This window comes from Periophthalmus magnuspinnatus, chromosome 2, assembly GCF_009829125.3.
Source record: "Periophthalmus magnuspinnatus isolate fPerMag1 chromosome 2, fPerMag1.2.pri, whole genome shotgun sequence".
NCBI classification, from domain to species: Eukaryota; Metazoa; Chordata; class Actinopteri; order Gobiiformes; family Gobiidae; genus Periophthalmus; species Periophthalmus magnuspinnatus.
The window spans coordinates 3,026,083-3,045,035 of NC_047127.1; the positions used below are offsets into that span (position 1 = coordinate 3,026,083).

Sequence of the window (18,953 nt, forward strand, 5' to 3'; positions counted from 1 at the left end):
AAAGAGGGGAGGAGAGAGGAGGAGTGAGGAAGAGGAGGAGAGAGGAAGAGAAGAGGAGAGAGGAGGGGAGAGTTGGACCGAGGAGGAGAGAGGAGGAGCGAAGAGGAGAGAGGCGAGAGAGAGAGGAAGAGAAAGAAGGAGCAAGGAAGAGAGGAGGAGAGAGGAGAAGTTAGGTGAGAGAGAGAGGAAGAGAGGAGGAGTGAGGAGGAGAGATGCCACGAGCGATAAATCAGTTCTCCACATAAATCTAAATCCATACATTCTCATCAGTTGTAAAAACAAACGCACACCTGCTCGTCGGACTCACACTCTGTTTAACTGTTTACACATGACTCATCTGACAGTTTGCCCGTCTTTGTCCTCAGATTGGCAGGTTGCCACGCTGGCCTTGTTGCTAGGGGGCGGGGCCTTGGTGCTGATGTCATTCCTGGTGGCCCTGGTGGCGGTGTGCATCGGGACGAGACGGCGCTTCTACGGCCCGGTTGCCTGTATGCTGTTTGCGGCAGGTCAGTGACAGCCCCTCCCCCTTCTCTCTCACACACACACACACACAAACACACCCCCACACACAACACACACACACAACACACACACGCACAATGAGGCTTAATTAGTTCATTTACACAAGGTAAGCAGAAGGCAGCAGGGCAATCACATTTGAAACTCATATTAGCATTCAAATGATAACGTTTGCACACACATCCGGACCCGCACACGCTCAGGAATGTGAAATACTCTCTTTCGCTTCTCGTTTAGTTCAAATCCTATTTTTGCCAGCGCAGCTCAGCGGGGTCAAAGCACTGAGTCACGGCAGCGCGTTTCATTTAAAATTGGAAAAAACTCTCCACATTTCCTCGTTTTTGTTGCCAGGAATATTGGGACGGGGGGGAAAAAAAAATGTGCGGAGTTTAATTTGCTGAAACCTGCCGGGAGCTGGTGAAGGCGGCAGAAGGAGCCGTCTCGTCTTAATCCCGAGAGCGGAAGAAGAGTCTTGAGTGGCTCCCGTCGACTGTGGAAAGACGTGGACGGAGCGAGTGTGACGTCACCCGCGGCGTCCAGCTCCAGGCAAATGAAGCTCATCGAGGCTAGCGCGGTTATAGCAACGAATTTGAAGCGGAATTTCATATTTGGAGTTCTGACCGCGAGTATCATAGCAACCAAAGAGCCAATCAGGAGACGGGGTGGTATTACTTTATTAAAATCTAAAAAAAAGTTCACAAACTACAGTATTTTATTATATTTGCACAGTTTATCTTGATTTTTGAGAGTCTGTTTCTAGTCTCTTGCTGTTCTTAAGCGTTGTGGGACAAATAAAAGTTCTCTTATTTTAACGTTACACTTGTATGACGTCGTTAAAGAGCCATACTGCGTCATTTTTCTGATCTGTTCTAATGTTGTTTCCTCGTCACAAACAGACATGGAGTTGTGTTTTGTTTCATTCACACATGTTTAACACACAAATAAACCTGCATATTTAGGCTGAGTTCTTCTCTAAAAACTGTAAACACTCTGTTCCACCTTGTGATGTCATCAAGTGGTAAAACAGGAAGTCCTCCACTGTGTGTTTAATCTCCACACACCTTCATTTCTAGAATCATTTGGATCATTTCAGACCTGGAATTTCCAATCTCTACTGAACTAAAGGTAAAAAGGAGGAGTTAACTTGAAAAACCACCACTTCATGACATCACAAGGTGGAACAGGGCGTTTTGAGCTTTGGAGATGTATGAATGTACGAATTAAACAAAATACAACTCCAGGTCTGTTTTTAAGGAGGTAACAGCATTATAACACGACTTAAATGTCACAAGAGTCAATTTTGTGTCATATAGGACCTTTAACAGAGTGTAGGGAGTAAACACTTTGTCCGTTCCACCTTGTGATGTCATCATGTGGTAATACAGGAAGTGCTCCACTGTGTCTTTAAACTCCACACACCTTCATTTCTAGAATCATTTGGATAATAATTTCAGCCCTGGAATTGCCACTTATCTCTACTGAACTAAAGGTAAAAGGAGCTGTTAACTTGAAAACTACCACTTGATGACATCACAAGGTGGAACGGAGCATCTTGAGGTTTGGAGATGAGAGAAGAGTTACTGAAAAAAACAAAACACAACTCCAAGTCTGTTTTTGAGGAGGTAAACACATTATAACAAGGCTAGAGTCAACTTTACCTATTCCCGTCGGACGCTGAGGACAAACCGGGAATAACACATGGATACGGAGAGCGCTCGGAAAACAAAATAAGGATCCAATATATTCAGCGTTTAAGATCGGATTTCCATATTTCTTTAGCCTTTCACTTCAAACATTTCCTCGAACAAACCGCCTCTTAAAACGCTCATAACTCACATGTTTTACAGTGTCAAAAACGCGACGCTCACATAATGAACCCTTCAAAGATCCTTCAGATGCAATATTTCCTCTCAGAGCGAATATCAATTATTTATGAATGTATAAAGCAGGCAACAAAAAGCTTTAGAAAGAGCTGGAAGGGACGGGAACCTTTTAAGAGCGGGACGATTCACTGAACGATTCCTCGCACACATCTGCAGGCCTAGTGTTAGTTTGTGGGTATTACGCATATTGTGTTATTCCCTCTATTCACTAAAGCGACCTGGCTTGTTTACGCTTGCCGCAAGACGAATTCTCTCTGAAAAAAAAGCCACGATTGATGTTTTGGTCTCTGTTCCTCTGCCATCTCTCCCTCTCTTCCTCTCTTCCTCCCTCCCTCTCTCGCGCTCTGCTGTTTTAAGCATCTATCTTTGCGCCGTTCCCGTTTTTTTCCCTAGGGCTCTTCACCTCTATCCATCCCTCCATCGTAACATCAACTCATTCCCTTCTCCCCCGGCCTCTTACACAAGCCCGCCGTCGCCACAGCCTCTCGCCTGGTCAACTTTGATGAATTTTGTTTTCCCAAAATGTGCAAAATGAAGTAAAGAGTTGTAAATGGCATAGGCCCCGGGCGCGCGTCCCAGTCCTGGCCATGCTAATTTCTGTTGTTGTTTTCCTGCCATTTTTCATTGAGGCTCACATCCCGGCGCTTCGAATAGTTTTAAAATGCGTGCAGTCGCTTTTGTAGAGCGTACAGATCATAGACTGTACGTATAAATGGACCTAGCTAACCTGCTAGCCGCCGCGTCCTAAATAAGAAGTGAGCATGTGCGCGCTTCCCGTTACATCGATTCTGGCTTCATTTCACTTTACACTGAAAAACCGGCGACTCTTTCTGTACCTGCTGCCGTCAGACTCGTCGTTTTGGTCTTAAATGTTCGTATTAACCTGCTCTACATGATCCTGGGGTTTTTATTTCGCTAAAGCAGGAGTGTCAGACACATTTTCACCAAGGGCCACATCAGCAAAATGGCCGCCCTCAAAGAACCAGATGTAAAATAAATCGAACTACTTTTTTAACTTGTTAATTAACTGTTTTTGTATTTATTACTTACTCAAGTTAGAAATATTACATATGTATTTGCCTAGATATAAAAATATGGCTATGTAAACTGCATTTCTCATGATAAAATGACATTCTAAGATCATCATACCTTTTAATTTACACTGTCGAGGGCCACATAAAATGATGTAGAGGGCCACATTTGGTCCACGAGCCTCGAGTTTGACACATGTGCGCTAAAGCGGTGTGAGCAGGAAGGGGCGTTACCTTCAACAGCCTCGCTCCTGATTGGTTCTTTGGTTGCTATGATACTCACGTCAGAATTCCTATTGTAGAACTCAGCTGTAAATTCGTCGCTATAACCGCTCTAGCCTCGATTAGCTTCATTCGGCTGGAGCTAAACGCTGTGGGTGACGTCGCTCTCACTCAGTCCACGTCTTTATACAGATACAAGTTTTTCAAAATAAAAGTCAAACATGGCTGGAGTTGTGTTGGAAAACAGTATAAAACCTCTGGAGCTGGAGCGGCGCTGGACAGCTATGCTACGTCATGGGCTCCTTTTAAATTGCTTATTGATTAGTGACTTTTGAAACCTAAAACTCATCAGGTTTACTACTGCCTAAAGAAACAGCCGTGAATCCTGCAGTAGATGTAGCTAGTTAATGTATTTAAGTAAGGCAAGTTTATCTGTACACATAGTATTTCAAAGAGCTTTACAGAATAAAAAAAGATGTTAAAATCACAAAACTACAAATCAAAACATAAGTAATAATCATGAACATTAATATTAAAATAAGAGGCAGAATAAACCCCTTTCAGTCACATGCACAGATAAACAGAACAGTTTGAGTCTGGATATGAACATTGTCAAAGTCGAGGCCTAAGTCACATCTTCAGGAAGAATGTTACAGGTTTTAACTTCACAAAACTCAGACACTGATTCCCCATGTTTAGTCCTGGTTCAGTCCTGGTTTTGTCCTGGTTCTAGATCTGAGCCACAGGACACATGTGTGAAGTACTTCCTGGTTCTAGACCTGACCCGAGCAGCAGTTTTCTGGATGTTCTGTTCTGTCTTAAGGCTCGTTTGGAGAGGCCAGTGATCAGGACGTTACAGTCGTCTCACCTACTGGACACAAACGCACAGACAAGTCTCTCTAAGTCTGGTTTTGACAGTAAACCTTTGATTTTTCCAATGTATTTAGATGTAAAAAGCTGCAGATGTTATTGATTTGATGTGGCTGTTAAAGTTCAAGTCTGAGTCTATATTTCCAGCCTGTTTTTAGAGACTGGAGTCACTGCTGACACTTTCTCTTTCTTTTTTTAAACGCTCTTATCCGATCGTTTTGAATCACACCGTTTCGCAGGTTTTGCAGTTGCTCTTGTTACAAAAAGCAAATTAACTTTAACGGGTTCATTTTAATTACTTGCTGTGATGATTTTCCTGTCCTGTTGTTATTACCTTGTGTTTTTGTGCCACAGTCATTTTGATGTTTTTGATTGAACGACTCCAATTTACAATACAATATTATTCTCGTTTATAATCCATCTGAAAGAGAAAAAACAGAAGCGAATATACAGGGTGTCCATAAAGTCTCTTTACAGTTTAAAACATTTATTACAAAAGCAGTTGATCGGGTGTATTAATCAGACTTGTTCTATTGTACTCAGTGGGTTCAAAAGCTTTTATCTCATTTAATACGCTTCTATATGGGCTCCATTAGTGGCACGAAGCGCATCGAGATGGGACTGGATTTCTTGCGGTGTTTCGCTGCAGCAGAGCCTCATCAATGGTTCAATCGCATCTGTATTTTTGGCTTTAGTTCAGTAATGTCCCATATCTTTGTTCGATTAAACGACGTCTTTAACGCAGCCCCGTAGAACCTGTAGCAACTCAAGAGTCTTTTTGTCGCTTAGAGAGGAGATCGGGTCCAGTATTTTGGTCTGACGTGCTGCCGTTTGTACAAAGAGAGTCACATAATGCGTTTTCTGCAGTAGTAGTAATGGTCAAATGTAGGTCTACACAAAAATAGTCTGGGAACAAGAAAAATTAAGCGGTCAACGAAAAATACAGTTGAACAGCGTCTGCCCTCTCCACCTCCCAGACAGCAGCAAACCCGGTGCCCTTGAATCTACCTGCACGTCACCTTTAGCCACGTGAACCCCGCCCCCCACGCATCGCCATAGCAACCAAATCACGCATATGGCTCCTACAGAACCTACGATACACACCGCGCCTTCGCTTTTCTGACATACAAAAATAAACACTTTCGTTGACAGATTTTACAACTTTTTGCCCGGTTTACAGATTTAACTTTTAGCTTTTACTATAGATCAGACCTGGACGATTGAGGGATTACACAAAAACTTAAAAAAAAACGTTATAACCGCTGAGTAGAACAGAATAAACCGAATTAATATATCTTATCAATCGCGTTTGTTATTGCATTTTGAAATTATAAAGCGACTTCATGGACACTGTGTATTATTTGAAGGATAATGCAAAAGCTTAGTACAAAATCACCCCGAGATACGTTTACGAGGGCATCTGAGTGTTTCGTGTTTCATTTCGGCTTCTAAAACCCTCACAGATCGTGTCATTACAGTATGAGACAATCCGATGACACTTGGACGTGACACAATAAGCCTGATTGGATCCTTCAGTGCGCGGTCTGATTGTTGCGTAGAAGACAATCAAACGTGAACTGATTTGAAGTAATGTTTTTTTGTTGTTTTTTTTCTTCTGTTTTTCCCAGTCGTCCTCCAAGCCTGCAGCCTGGTCCTCTACCCCATCAAGTTCATCGAGAGCATCAACCTGAGGATCTACCACGAGTTCAACTGGGGCTACGGTTTGGCCTGGGGAGGGACCATCTTCTCTTTCGGAGGCGGGATCTTGTATTGTCTCAATCCGAAAAACTACGAGGATTACTACTAACTGCTAACTGCTAACTCGGACCTCCAAACGCAGCGTCGGTTAAACTGTTTTTGGCTTGACTTCCGTGGATTCTGGCTGGATTCAAGCTGCTGATAAATGTCTGTCCCTTGGGGGGGAGTAGCCGTCTTCTCTTCACACCTCTGCCTCAGAAACACAAGCACTGTGACTTGCACCTTCTGCTGTCCGCTCCGGATAAGAACCCAGATCTAAGCGTTCATTTTGGGGTTGGGTGCTGGTTGGGTGGGGCGGGTGACGGGTGCTGGGTGTCATCTCCATAAACGCATGACACCCCCTCAACGTCTTGACAGCGTAGACTCATGGCATACATCTCCATAAATACACGAAAAACTACAGCGGTTCTTATTCTTCTTAAGTCTCCTCGGTGGGGAGTAAAGACACTGGCTCGATACTCCGCGATCGACCCACGCGGCGGTTACCTGGGCGACCAGCGGGGGGCACTCACGCGGCTGTCAGCATTGATTAGCCGCGGTCGGAGGTGTGAGACTGGACTGAGCGCAGACGTCTCTAAACGGAGCGGCCGGGTTTCGATTAGCGTCCAGGGAAGAATTTTTCTAACCTGAAGTTTTCAAGCATTTCCAGCTCTCCAGGAAGACGACATCGTTAAATAAATAAATAAATAAATAAAAAAACAGCGAAGAAGAAATGTATCACTTATTACGCAGACGGAGTTGTTGACGTACAAGGGCGCAGACTGATGCCTTTTCCACAAATTGATGTTTTTTTTCCCCCCCAGTGTTTTGACTCTACCCAAGAATAGATTATTTTATGAGCCAAAACGCTTATTCGGTGTGAAACCTGGCAACCCAGACAAGTAAAAGCGATCTTTTTATACGACGGTGACACATCAGTTGGGTTTGTGCATGCTGGTGATGACTATTCAGTATTCTTCCACCAAAATATTCTAATCCCCGGGGACAACACACACACACGGAAATGAAAAAAAATCTCCTATTAGCATCAGATCTCGCTTTTTTTTTAAATCCAAAGTAGCGCGCGTGCAAAAACAAAAACCAGTAACTCCTTATTTATACTTTAACCAACCCACGTACGCATTTCACAGCTTCTGCGTTTGCATTTTCTCACCGATACCCGCGCCCGTCACTCCCAAACGCGTTCATTTTGCGAGTCTAGCGTCTATATATTCCCGATCTGACATTTTGGAGTTGTGATCGGTGTGTTGTCTCCTCTTTTTATCAGCGCATATTCTCCGAGCAGCTGTCAAACAAGCATCACCAAAAATAGTCGTCTGCTTTGAATCCCTCGCCTCCACAAAAACGAACCGAACAGCTGCCATTCACGCACAAACGCTTGATAGAAACTCATTTATTTTCAAACACGCCACATCTGTCAAGAGATAAAAAAAAACGTGTTGTTACGAATTCACTGTAAAATATAAAAGTAGTAGCTGTGATCAAATGGATAGAACGTGTAATCATTTCTTAAACCGGGACTTTTCAGAGCGTTTAACCACGGTATTGTCGTTTCTTTTCACTGACCATCTCGAAGTTGTTTTTGGGGCGATTCGTGCACGTTTGAACGATCTCTAATCACGTATTTTCAAGACGCCATTTTGCAGATCAACCCGTTTTCACCTCCACCATGTGACGTACGCACTTCCTTCTCCAGTTTTATTTTCTTAATCGTTGATACTCGTAGGACTCGGCAGCGTCGCGTCGTCATTTTGGTACAAATGTTTTAAAAAATCCGCTGCTCGCTAGTGTGACGTGCAGCTGTCCATAGGGGGCGCCGACAGCTACACGTCTCTTTGTTGCGGTGACATTTACGGCGACGTCAGCTCCCATTGGACGCCGCAGTTTTTTAACGCGGACGTCAGCGGATTTGTTTCTTTTATCAAGTTGTTTTAGATGAATACAGTGGTCCCTCGTTTATCGCGGGGGTTACGTTCTAAAAATAACCCGCAATAGGCGAAATCCGCTTTATTTTTTATGATTATTCTCTATGTTTTTGTCTGTAAAACCCCTCACCACACATTTTATACACTTTTCTCACACAGGCGTTAACATTTTCTCACATTTCTCTCTCGTTTAAACTCTCTCAAAGTTCAAACCTTCGTAGGCGTCTTTGTCGGTGCAAAACGTTTCATCGACATTGTGGGTTTTGTCGGGGAGAGAACAAAACGCAAACGTACAGCACTTCAGAGTCACACTGCGATCCAGCGTTTATGTAAATTTATCTGAACACATTCCGTACTGCACAGGAGACACGGCACGGAGGAGACTGAGGGACAATGGGCGAAACAGCGAGACCGCGAAAGATGAAAAACGATATAACGAGGGACCGCTGTATTGCGATTTAAAATGTGCGAATCTTAACGTAACGATCCACGGGTGTCGTAGATTATAATTACAGAGCGACGCAAGCACAATACGTCTGATCTAACAATGCGTCTTTTCTTTCCAGCCGTTCCAGCCATTATCCGGTTGTAATATGGGTCAAGTGTGAGCGGTGTCCGTGTATTCCGGGTTTGGGGAATAGAAGCATTTACATACAATGGGACCGATGTGTGACGGGTCCCATGACACCAGTGTGCGAGGCCGGGCTTGTTGTTTCTGTGTGATCTGCTTTGTGAGGTTTTTCTCGCCCCTAGATGCGTTCGTTCTGTGGTGGTACTAGAACAGCCTTAGGTGTTTCAAATGTAACAGATATGGGCTGAAGTACAACCGAGGACTGGGATTACTGCGGTCGTCGCGTAGGGTACAGGGACCGAACACGTGGATGTCCCCCATATGAACTCACTGTGGTGCTCGCTGAGGTGAGGAGGAGGTGACGGCCATGTATGGATTAAATATATATACACAGGCGGACACTGGACTATATAAAGTGCTGTAGTACCATATATAGCCATGGACGCAAGTGAAGCTGTAAAAACTTAGCAAAGACGGCTAATTTTTAATAGTCTTGACTACGGATGCACTGGTACAACACTGTTATCAGATATTGGCGCCGATATTTAAAATTTTGGTGGATCAGATATCAGTTCCAAAACATCACACTTCAAATTTCAAGTCTTGTGTGATGTCACGTAGTACTTGAGAGTCACAGTGGCCACTAGAGGGAGATTTTGACAAAGAAAATTGACATAGTTTGTACTAACATTGCCCCAAAAGACTTCTAACTACAGATAATTCTATAAAAACACGCAGTTTAGCAGGAAAAACAGCTAATTTCATGTGTAGTTTCACTTTAATGGCCACTAGAGGGAGCACACACTCAGTTTTAGACAAAGCAAATTGACCTAGTTTATACTAACATTGCCCCAAAAGACCTCTAACTACAGATAATTCTATAAAAACACGCAGTTTAGCAGGAAAAACAGGTAATTTTGTGTTTAGATTCATGTTTTTATGTAAAGTGGCCACTAGAGGGAGCACACACTCAGTTTTTGACAAAGCAAATTGACCTAGTTTGCGCTAAAATGGCCAAAAAAGAGTTTGGCTTAAAACTTCTCATATTATTAAACTTGTATTTTCATAAAGGTGTTTTTGTAGTGACTTTAAATGATAAATAACAGCTACAAAACACATAAATTATAGTTCCAGTCTCTGCCCTGGTATCGGTTGATATCGAGAATCGGCAGAGACTTAAAGCCAAAGTATCGACATCAGTATCGGAACAGAAAAAAATAGATCGGTGCATCCTTAGTCTTAGTCTTGACCCTAAATGTTCCGTAGAAAGTCCGAATATTTGACTTCACCTGATCCAAATATTAAAGTGGGACTAAACTCCGCCCACAACCACTTTGCAAATGGACATGAGTGACGGGGGGGGGAAAGGGGCGGAGTCTAGAGGTAAAAGGAACAGTGTGATTGGTTTAACACGTATCCACACTTCAAACTCCGCCCTTGCAGCCAGGTGTTTGTGATCAAAAAACACCTAGCTGTAATGAGGACAGTCCTGTGTAACGTTATGTAGTACTTCAAATTACAGTGGCCACTAGAGGGAGCACACACTCAGTTTAAGACAAAGCAAAATTACCTAGTTTGTTCTAACGTTGCCCCCAAAAGACTTGAAACTTAGGCAATTTAGGTCATGGGTGTCCAAAGTTTCTTTACTTGGAACATATTCGCCACAAAATGGTTCTTAAAAACTTTGATTTCCGATGGTCGCATTTGATATACTTTTGACGCCACCACCGTACCTTTTAATAAAGCTTGGAACGTTAATTTTAAGTCTGTTTCACAACAAAATGTGATATTATCGAGGGTATAGTGGTAGAAATACTTAAATTTCTGAAAAACGTTTGTATGATCAATCGGGCCAGTTCAGCAGAGGGCCAATAAAAATGGTCTGAGGTCCGTATTTGGCCCGGGGACCGTAGTTTGGACATCCTTGATTTAGGCAGTTTAGTAGAAAAAACAGTTGATTTGTGTTTAGTTTCACTTTATGTAAAAGAAATAACATGGAAATATAGGAAGTAGTCGCCATTTTCTATATTACAGTACGCAAATGTGTTTTTCGAGTGTTGATCTTGCGCTGTAGACACTCGGTTCAAATGTATTTTAGATTTGCTTCTCATTTGCATCCCAGTTAATATGAAAAATAAACGTGCATTGGAGAGAGTCTGGCATCCTGCAGTTAACCTTTAAACCGCTCTCAGCCGGCCCAGTCCCATGGTCCAGTTTCTATCCACTATTTTTACCCAAGACACTTTTGTGCCTATTTTTATTCAGACAAACATGATCCCCTCAGTATGAAACATTCATTCTTTTCAAAGTGCTCCAGTCTTTGCACTTACCGTTTGCTACAGCACTTTTATCTTCATTTACCTTCCAGACACATAAGCCCGGTCTCACATCCAACACATCACGGGCCTTTTCCAAATGTTAAACAGCTCAAATTAAACATGACGCTCGAGCATTTTTCCCACACGCAGCCGTTAGCGAACAGATGTTGTTAGCGTTCCTATTCGCTAGCTAAAATCAATGTCATGTCATGTGTAATTATAGAGCTGCTCCTCGAAGTGACAACGCAAAGACGGGAACGGCCGACGTGAACTGACGTATTAAAGCGGACCCCGTCACCGTGTTTTCTGATCTGTTCTAATGTTGTTTACTCGTCACAAACAGACCTGGAGTTGTGTTTTGTTTCATTCTCACATGTTTAACGCACAAAAAAAACGACGTATTTAGGCTGAGTTTTTCTCTCAAACTGAAAACGCTCTGTTCCACCTTGTGATGTCATCAAGTGGTGATACAGGAAGTGCTCCGTTGTGTTTTTAAACTCCACACACCTTCATTTCTAGAATCATTTGGATCATTTCCCGCTCTGGAGTTGCCAATCTCTACTGAACTAAAGGTAAATGTAGGTGTTAACTTGAAAACCACCACTTGATGACATCACAAGGTGGAACAGAGCGTTTTGAGCTTTGGAGATGTTACAGACTAATAATAAAGTGTGACTCAAACATGTGTGAATGAAACAAAACACAACTCCAAGTCTGTTTTTGAGGAGGAAAACCACTCAAGAGTCAGTTTTGTTTTGTTTTCCAAAGCTCAAAATGCTCTGTTCCACCTTGTGATGTCATGAAGTGGTAGTTTTCGAGTTAACAGCTCCATTTACCTTTAGTTCAGTCGAGGTTGTGCAGTTCCAGAGCTGAAATTATCCAAATGATTCTAGAAATGAAGGTGTGTGGAGTTTAAAAACACAGCGGCGCACTTCCTGTATCACAACATGATGACATCACAAGGTGGAACAGTGTTTTCAGTTTTCAGAAGAAGTCAGCCTAAATCTGCAGGGGGTTTTTTTTGTGTTAAACATGTGTGAATGAAACAAAACACAACGCCAGGTCTGTTTGTGAGGAGAAAACGACATTAGAACAGATCAGTAAACGGTGTAATACGTCCGCTTTAATACTGCGTCTCTCTGTATTTCAGCCCATTTCTGATTTCTAGACTTTTATTTGGTTCCGTAGCAGCTTGAAAACTGGGTGAAAATCGCGGTTTTCTGACGAGGAAACCGCGTCCAGGAGGTGGCGTAGTGGACACAGCTGCATGTGTGTCCACGGCATGTTCTAGATGCCTTTGTGATCATGATGTGTCTCTTTGTACGTGGCCACATTAAAACACTTACGACACACAACTCGTCCACTTCTTCATTCTGGAACAATCTGAAGTAAAAGGAGTGTCGTCCAAGTGAAAATCTGAGACGAGAAGAAGAAAAAAACTGTACAAGAGTCACAGAAGTACTCCATTTGGTACTTAAGTAAAAGTACAGATACTGGAGCAAGTAAAAGTATCACATGGAGTTTAAAAATGTACTTATAGAGTAAAAAGTAAAAGTATTTCGCTAGTAGAAGAGTCACAGTGGTTGAAGAAGTACTGCATTTTGTTACTAAAGTAAAAGTACAGACACCAGAGCAAGAGATACTCAAGTAAAAGTATCACATGGAAAAGTACCTGTTTAAAAATTAACTTAAAGAGTAAAAAGTAAAAGTATTTCACTAGTAGAAGAGACACAGTGGTGGAAGAAGTACTCCTTTGTTATTTGAGTAAAAGTACAGATACCGGAGCAAAAAATATTCAAGTAAAAGTGTCACATGGAAAAGTACCTGTTTAAAAAGAGTATAAAAAAAGGAAAAGTATTTCATCAGTATAAGAGTTACAGTGGTGGAAGAAGTACTCCATTTTGTTATTTGAGTAAAACTACAGATACCGGAGCAAAAGATACTCAAGTAAAAGTATCACATGGAAAAGTACCTGTTTAAAAATGTACTTAAAAAATAAAAAGTAAAAGTATTTCACTAGTAAAAGAATCATAGAGGTGGAAGAAGTACTCCATTTTGTTACAGACACCTGAGCAAAAATACCTCAAGTAAAAGTAAAAGTGTCACATGGAAAAGTACCTGTCTAAAAATGTACTTAAAGAGTAAAAAGTAAAAGTATTTTACTCATATTTTGAGGTCTTTTAAAGCTTCAAATGTGGTAATTTTGTTAAAGATTTGTGCAGATTTTTGCTGAATGTTTTTAATATTTTTGTTTTGCTCAAATTATTATGTTAAAATAAACCCTCAGCCTTTTCAGCAGGTCTCAAACAACAAAAAATACTTTTACTTTTCAGTCCTGTTCAAAAATATAGTGGACTAAAAGTACAGATACTTGCTCTCAGATGTCATGAAGTAAGTTCCATATTTGTACTGCTTTTACTTCCGTTCCACCGCTGAAGATTCCAGGTCAGAGCGCAGGGGCTGGTGCCGTTAAAGGGGTTTCCTCATTATAACCGGAGCTTTTCAGATGTTAATGCTGCAGTATTATGTCAAACTCAAGGTTGAATCGATTCATTCAGAAGCTGCAACTGGAACGAAGCCTCCATCTGCGATACAAACGAGGCGTGGAGGCTCTAAGTACGCTAATCCACGTTTAGCTATAGGTACGCGACGTCTCAGCGTGAACCTGCGTAAGATCTGGAGAATGTTTCAGTGTGGACTCATTTCTCTACCTGAATAAAACTAAAATGAATCGACTACGGCGCTTTTGTACTTAAAAACGGAAGTATTTACCGCTTATGGAGTAGAACTTAAAAGAGAAACAGCGATAGACGAGATTAAGAGTTACGATGTCGTATAAGGAGGCTGTGAATGGTAAAACGTCGCATGTAAACGTCATAGAACCAAGGTTACAACATGTACCTATTTACCGTCTTTTTGTGTTTTTTGTTTAATAGAAAGAAAAATGAAGTTAAATCTGTCAACCAGGACGTCTTAACTCCTACAACTTTTTGTCCAGTTCACATATTTTAATTCGTCTTTTTCTATTAAACAAAAAAGACAAAAACGCGAGTGAATAGGTACATGTTGTAACCTTGGTTCTATGACGTTTACTATGGATCAGACCTGGACGACTTTTGTTTATTACGTTTTCGTGGTGTTACGGGGCGTCGGACTGGTGACGGAGGTAAAGCAGGGGTGTCAAACTCAAATTCACAGCGGGACAAAATTAAAAACGAAGACAAATTCACGGGACAAACTCAAGATTTATTGAAAAATGTACTGCACCTGATGTATAATGTTTAACTTTTTCATACGGAAACACATTTTAGTTAGTTAAATTTGAAATAAAAGACATATCAGTATTGTTAATTTCTTTTCTTATTTAAATAAATTACATCTCTCTCTCAATTAATTTGGCTGAGTAGCTTAGTCGCTAATGAGCATTAACAGAAAAGATGGGGCACTTGCTGGTCTCGCGTACTAGCAAAGCATTCTGGGATTTGTAGTATTAGTGGTGCATGTGTTATATACCAGCGGAACAGCTCTAATCCACATTTGAGACGATCACATGATCCAAATATAATTACACGGTGGGCCAGATTTGGTCTCCGGGCCTGAGTTTGACATTTCTGAGCTAAAGGGACTTGTTTACTTAAGGCCCAGTGCAAAGAGGGGCCCCTCACAAAGGCTTTAATATGCATTTTTCATAAGACAATATGTAGAGCGGGCCCCCCCTAAGATTATTTTTACCCAGGCCCCAGAATTCAGAGCTACACCCCTGGCTGTTATACAAGTAATTCTGTAGATGTGTAAGGAAAATGTAAATGAAAAAAAAAACAACTGAGAACACAAATGGCCTCATCATCACAACTGATTCTTTGTGGAACTGTTCAGCTCAGGTTTGCGTAACGCGCTTTTCCTCATTAAAAACTAAAAAGTGTTTGTATCTTTTGGCACTTTGGGGCTTGTTTACTCTCCGGCCTCCTCTTAACACTTCTTCTGCCAATTAGGAGCAGTTCTGCCAATTACAGCCTTGCCCTCCTCCTCCTCGCAGAGCTCTGAACACTTAACAGCACGCAGCCTCCATAGACGTGGCTCGGTTTGGCGCTGGTGTTATTCCTGACACAAAGTAAACAGCTCTGACAGCGACAATCAGCGCGTCTCCAGTGATCCAGGCTCTGATGGCACCGGCTTCACTGCGGGAAACGTCAAGTAGATTCATCAACTTATGTAAGCAGAAGCGCGCAGTGTCTCTCCAAACACCGTGCGTAAAAGTCTGCACTCATGTAAGAAGCAGAAGCGCACAGTGTCTCTCCAAAAACCGTGCGTAAAAGTGTGCCTCTCTGGATTTGGAGATGTTTTCATGCGCCAAATGACCCCACAAATCTGCCCAAAGTGCCTCGTTCATCCAGCTCCTGTTTCACTCTGGAAAAGTGCGCACGCAGCAGAACTGACAAATATTAAAATGGTGCCAAAAAAGCGCATCTAAACACCCGCCACGCGCCGCATCTGTGCCGCGCCGGGGGCCCTGCTTCATCCACAAAAACATCACAATAACACGGGTCTCTCGCGCTGTTTAGTTGTTTACAATCAGACACAGACGCGATTTTTACGCAGGTTTGAGAAATCTGCAGAAAACACTTGGCAAAAATCCCTCTCTGGGTTTGACGCGCAGGAGTGTTTTTATGAATGGAAGCACACTGCCCCCGTGCGGCCGTGTGAGTCATGGACCTGGTTTGGATCAGAGGGAAAATTAATGTTTAGTCTAAGTTTATGTTTTTGTTTAGTTGTTTTCAGACCATTTTTCAGCCCGTGGCCCGTTTTACCAAAAGGAAAAGTAATAAAACAAAACAAAACGACCCAGATCCAGTTACGCACGAGGAGAAATGAAGATGAGTTTAATTTTAGCACGTGATTTAAACAGTGAAGTGTGTGTGTGGGTGTGTGTGTGTGGGGTGTGTGTGTGGGTGTGTGTGTGTGTGTGTGTGTAAGTAAGTAAATATGTATGTGTGTGTGTCTGTGTATGTAAATGTGTATGTGTGTATATGTGTGTGTGTGTGTGTGGGGGGGATGCTTGTGTGTAAGTAAATGTGTATGTGTGTCTGTGTATGTAAATGTGTATGTGTGTATATATGTGTGTGTGTATATATGTGTATGTGTGTGTGTATATGTGTTTCTGTGTGTATAAGTGTCTGTGTATGTAAATGTATGTGTGTGTGGTGTGTGTGTATATATGTGTGTGTATATATATATATGTGTGTGGGTGTGTGTGTGTGTGTGTGTGTGTATGTGTGAGCGTGTTTGTATATGGGTGTATTTGTGTGTCTGTGTGTATGTGTGTAACTGTGTATATATGTGTGTATGTGTGTGAATATGTGTGTATAGGGGTGTGTGTGTAAATGTGTATGTGTGTGTGTGTATGTATATATGCAGGGGTATATCTGTGTGTGTATGTGTGTATCTGTTAATGTGTGTGTTTATGTGTATGTGTGGTTGTGTGTGTGTGTGTGTGTGGGGGGGGGGGGGGGGGGGGAGGGGTGTGTGCGTGTGTTTTAGCCTAAATCTGACAAACACAGGTCACGTGGTGTGTTGTAGTATTTCCTCTCCATCATTTTTAAATTTAACAATAAAAACAAACTGTATAAAACAATAAACACGTGTATCTTTCTTCTTTTCCTTCACTCTCCCACACATCCCTCATTCTTCTGTGGATCAGAGCCGCGTGTCCGTGTCTCTGGAGCCGCGTCCTTGTCCTCGTCCTTGTCCAGAGTCCAGACGCTCCCGGATGATGCGCGTGGATCACATTCTGTTTGATGGAACCTGAATCCTTCCCATCACCACTTTCTATTTATATCCGCTCTCACTTGTGTCACTTTCATTCACAATTTATCCTCCAGAAACTCAGACTTTTAACCTACACGAACTTTACAACCACTTTCACTTGAACTCCTCTGTACTTCCTGTTTACATTCTCCCTCGTCACGTGACCCTGACCCACCTAAGCTCAGTTCTAATTATTTACCCCCTTGTGCTTCATCCAAACTGCTCCATCAGATTCAGGAAATAAACCATGGCGCGCGCTGGTGTTGGGTTTTACGCACGGCGTCCTCAGCGCGCCACCGGGCCCTCCACCTCCTCTTTGACTATTTCGAGGTGGGAATGCTCCGAGGGCGACACCCAGCCCCCCCCCCCCCCTCCGCGCGCACACCTGCTCCTCTCCGTCCGACCCCAGCCCGTGACAGCCGCTCCCCGCGCGCATTGAGCCCAGAGTCACTCCACAGCAGAAGCGCGTCCTCGTCTCCTCTTGGATTTGTCCCTCTATCCCCCGGTGGATCTATTTAAACGTGTTGGTTTTTTTAAAGTTTATTTTGATTTAGTTTGTTTTCTCGCGGGGCTCGTGTCATGGCAGAGGGTGTGCGCCCTGAGGACTACTGCGACGAGCCCGTGGAGGACGAGTTTGGAGAGATCATCAAGTGTCGATCGGGTAGGAACAACATCAGCGCGTTGAGTGTTTTTGTGCGTAAAAGTGGACTGCGCATGCGTAAACTCTGCAGAAGCGATCCCAAACTTTCCCAGAGTTGCGTTTTGTGGAACTTACAGCCACAAAATGTTTCTACACGCCCTGTTACGCACTGTGTATGTGGCTATAGCTGCTCTGGAGACGCTTTGGCACGTCTCTTGTCTGGTATGGGACGCGTCATGGCGCAGTGTCAGGTTTTATTGGCTCTGTTTCACATGCAGATGATGTTTGAGATAAGTTCAGAGATGTTTGTATTGGAATAACAGTGTCATTCAAACGCTATGGAGATGGAATATTGTTTCCTGCAGCTTTATTTGCATTTTAATATATTTCCAACTCACAATTTGTGTCATTTAGCGGTTGCCATGGCGTCTTTACTTGTCATTGATCAGATTGGGGCGCTCACACTCAGGCCTGGACTTGTGCTGTTCTACTGTGTCGTTAGCTGGACAAACAGAGGTGAAAATGAGTTTTGGAGTCTTTCAAATGTGTAATTTATCCCAGATGTGAGCGTGGTGATAATGAACAGGTCTGTGGGGGACACTGGGACATGAAGAGACCGGATCGTCCTGATGATTTAACTGAGTCTACTCCAGTCCAACACTCATTAAAAACTCAGAAATAAAGCTTTTTTTTTGAACCTGTGTCCCAATCCTGACTTTCTATTGGCTGGATTGTGTTTTAAAATGCGATTGACCAGAAACAACATCATCAGAATATGACATTTTAGACTAAAACATAAAATATACATATGTCAAACTCAGGCCCAGGGGCGAAATCTGGCCCATGGTGTGATTATATTCGGCCCGTGTGATCATGTCAAATGTGAAATTAGAACTGGCCCGTTGGTATATAATGCATCGACCACTAATACTACAAATCCCAGAATGCTTTGCTAGTACGCTGGCACTGGTCCTTTTCTGTTGACACTTATTAGCGACCAAGCTAATAGTCACCTCTAATACTGAATTTGTCCCGCGAATTTGTCTCCGTTTTAAATTTTGGACCACTGTGAATTTGAGTTTGACACTTCTGATCTAACTGATTTCTGAATTAAGTGGTTTTCATCGACACCAGGGACGAACCGATCCAACTGTTTCAGCTTCAACACCGATATCGATACTTTGACTTTAATTAACTGCCAATATTAACCAATACCAGTGTAGTGACCGCAGACTGTATAAAGAAGTGGACACAGCGTTGAGCTCCGGTCAAATGAAGCTCATCGAGGCTAGCAGTTATAGCGGCTAATTTAGAGCTGAGTATCGTGTTTAGAATTCTGACCACGAGTATCATAGCAACCAAAGAGCCAATCCTGAACGAGGCTGTCGAAGGTAACGCCCCTTTCCACCCG

The 18,953-nt window shown here is 42.6% G+C and overlaps 2 protein-coding genes across 14 annotated transcripts in view; both read left to right on the forward strand.

The window, feature by feature from the left end:
- Positions 1 to 328: 328 nt before the first annotated feature.
- Positions 329 to 6,539, forward strand: LOC117384406 (transmembrane protein 47-like). The gene is made up of 2 exons (XM_033981727.2): positions 329 to 506; positions 6,154 to 6,539. The coding sequence occupies exons 1-2, from the start codon at positions 329 to 331 to the stop codon at positions 6,330 to 6,332; spliced, it is 357 nt and encodes a 118-aa protein (XP_033837618.1). The 3' UTR covers positions 6,333 to 6,539.
- Positions 6,540 to 17,425: 10,886 nt separating this feature from the next.
- The window catches only part of dmd (dystrophin), a 500,656-nt gene continuing 499,128 nt past the window's right edge, over positions 17,426 to 18,953 (forward strand). For 9 of the 13 annotated variants that reach the window (XM_055226238.1, XM_055226248.1, XM_055226250.1 and 6 more), the window contains exon 1: positions 17,426 to 17,563. In XM_055226238.1, the coding sequence (XP_055082213.1) occupies positions 17,482 to 17,563 (82 nt within the window). In that variant the 5' untranslated portion in view covers positions 17,426 to 17,481. The remainder of the gene's footprint in view (positions 17,564 to 18,953) is intronic. The other 4 variants (XM_055226262.1, XM_055226254.1, XM_055226266.1 and 1 more) reach the window with 1 other exon arrangement.

What these genes read in the sequence shown, in the direction of transcription:
- LOC117384406 (XM_033981727.2), top strand. Translation starts at nt 329, where the DNA reads ATGACTCATCTGACAGTTTGCCCGTCTTTGTCCTCAGATTGGCAGGTT. An exon ending in CTGTATGCTGTTTGCGGCAG is followed by an intron (nt 507 to 6,153) that starts GTCAGTGACAGC and finishes TGTTTTTCCCAG; the next exon opens with TCGTCCTCCAAGCCTGCAGC.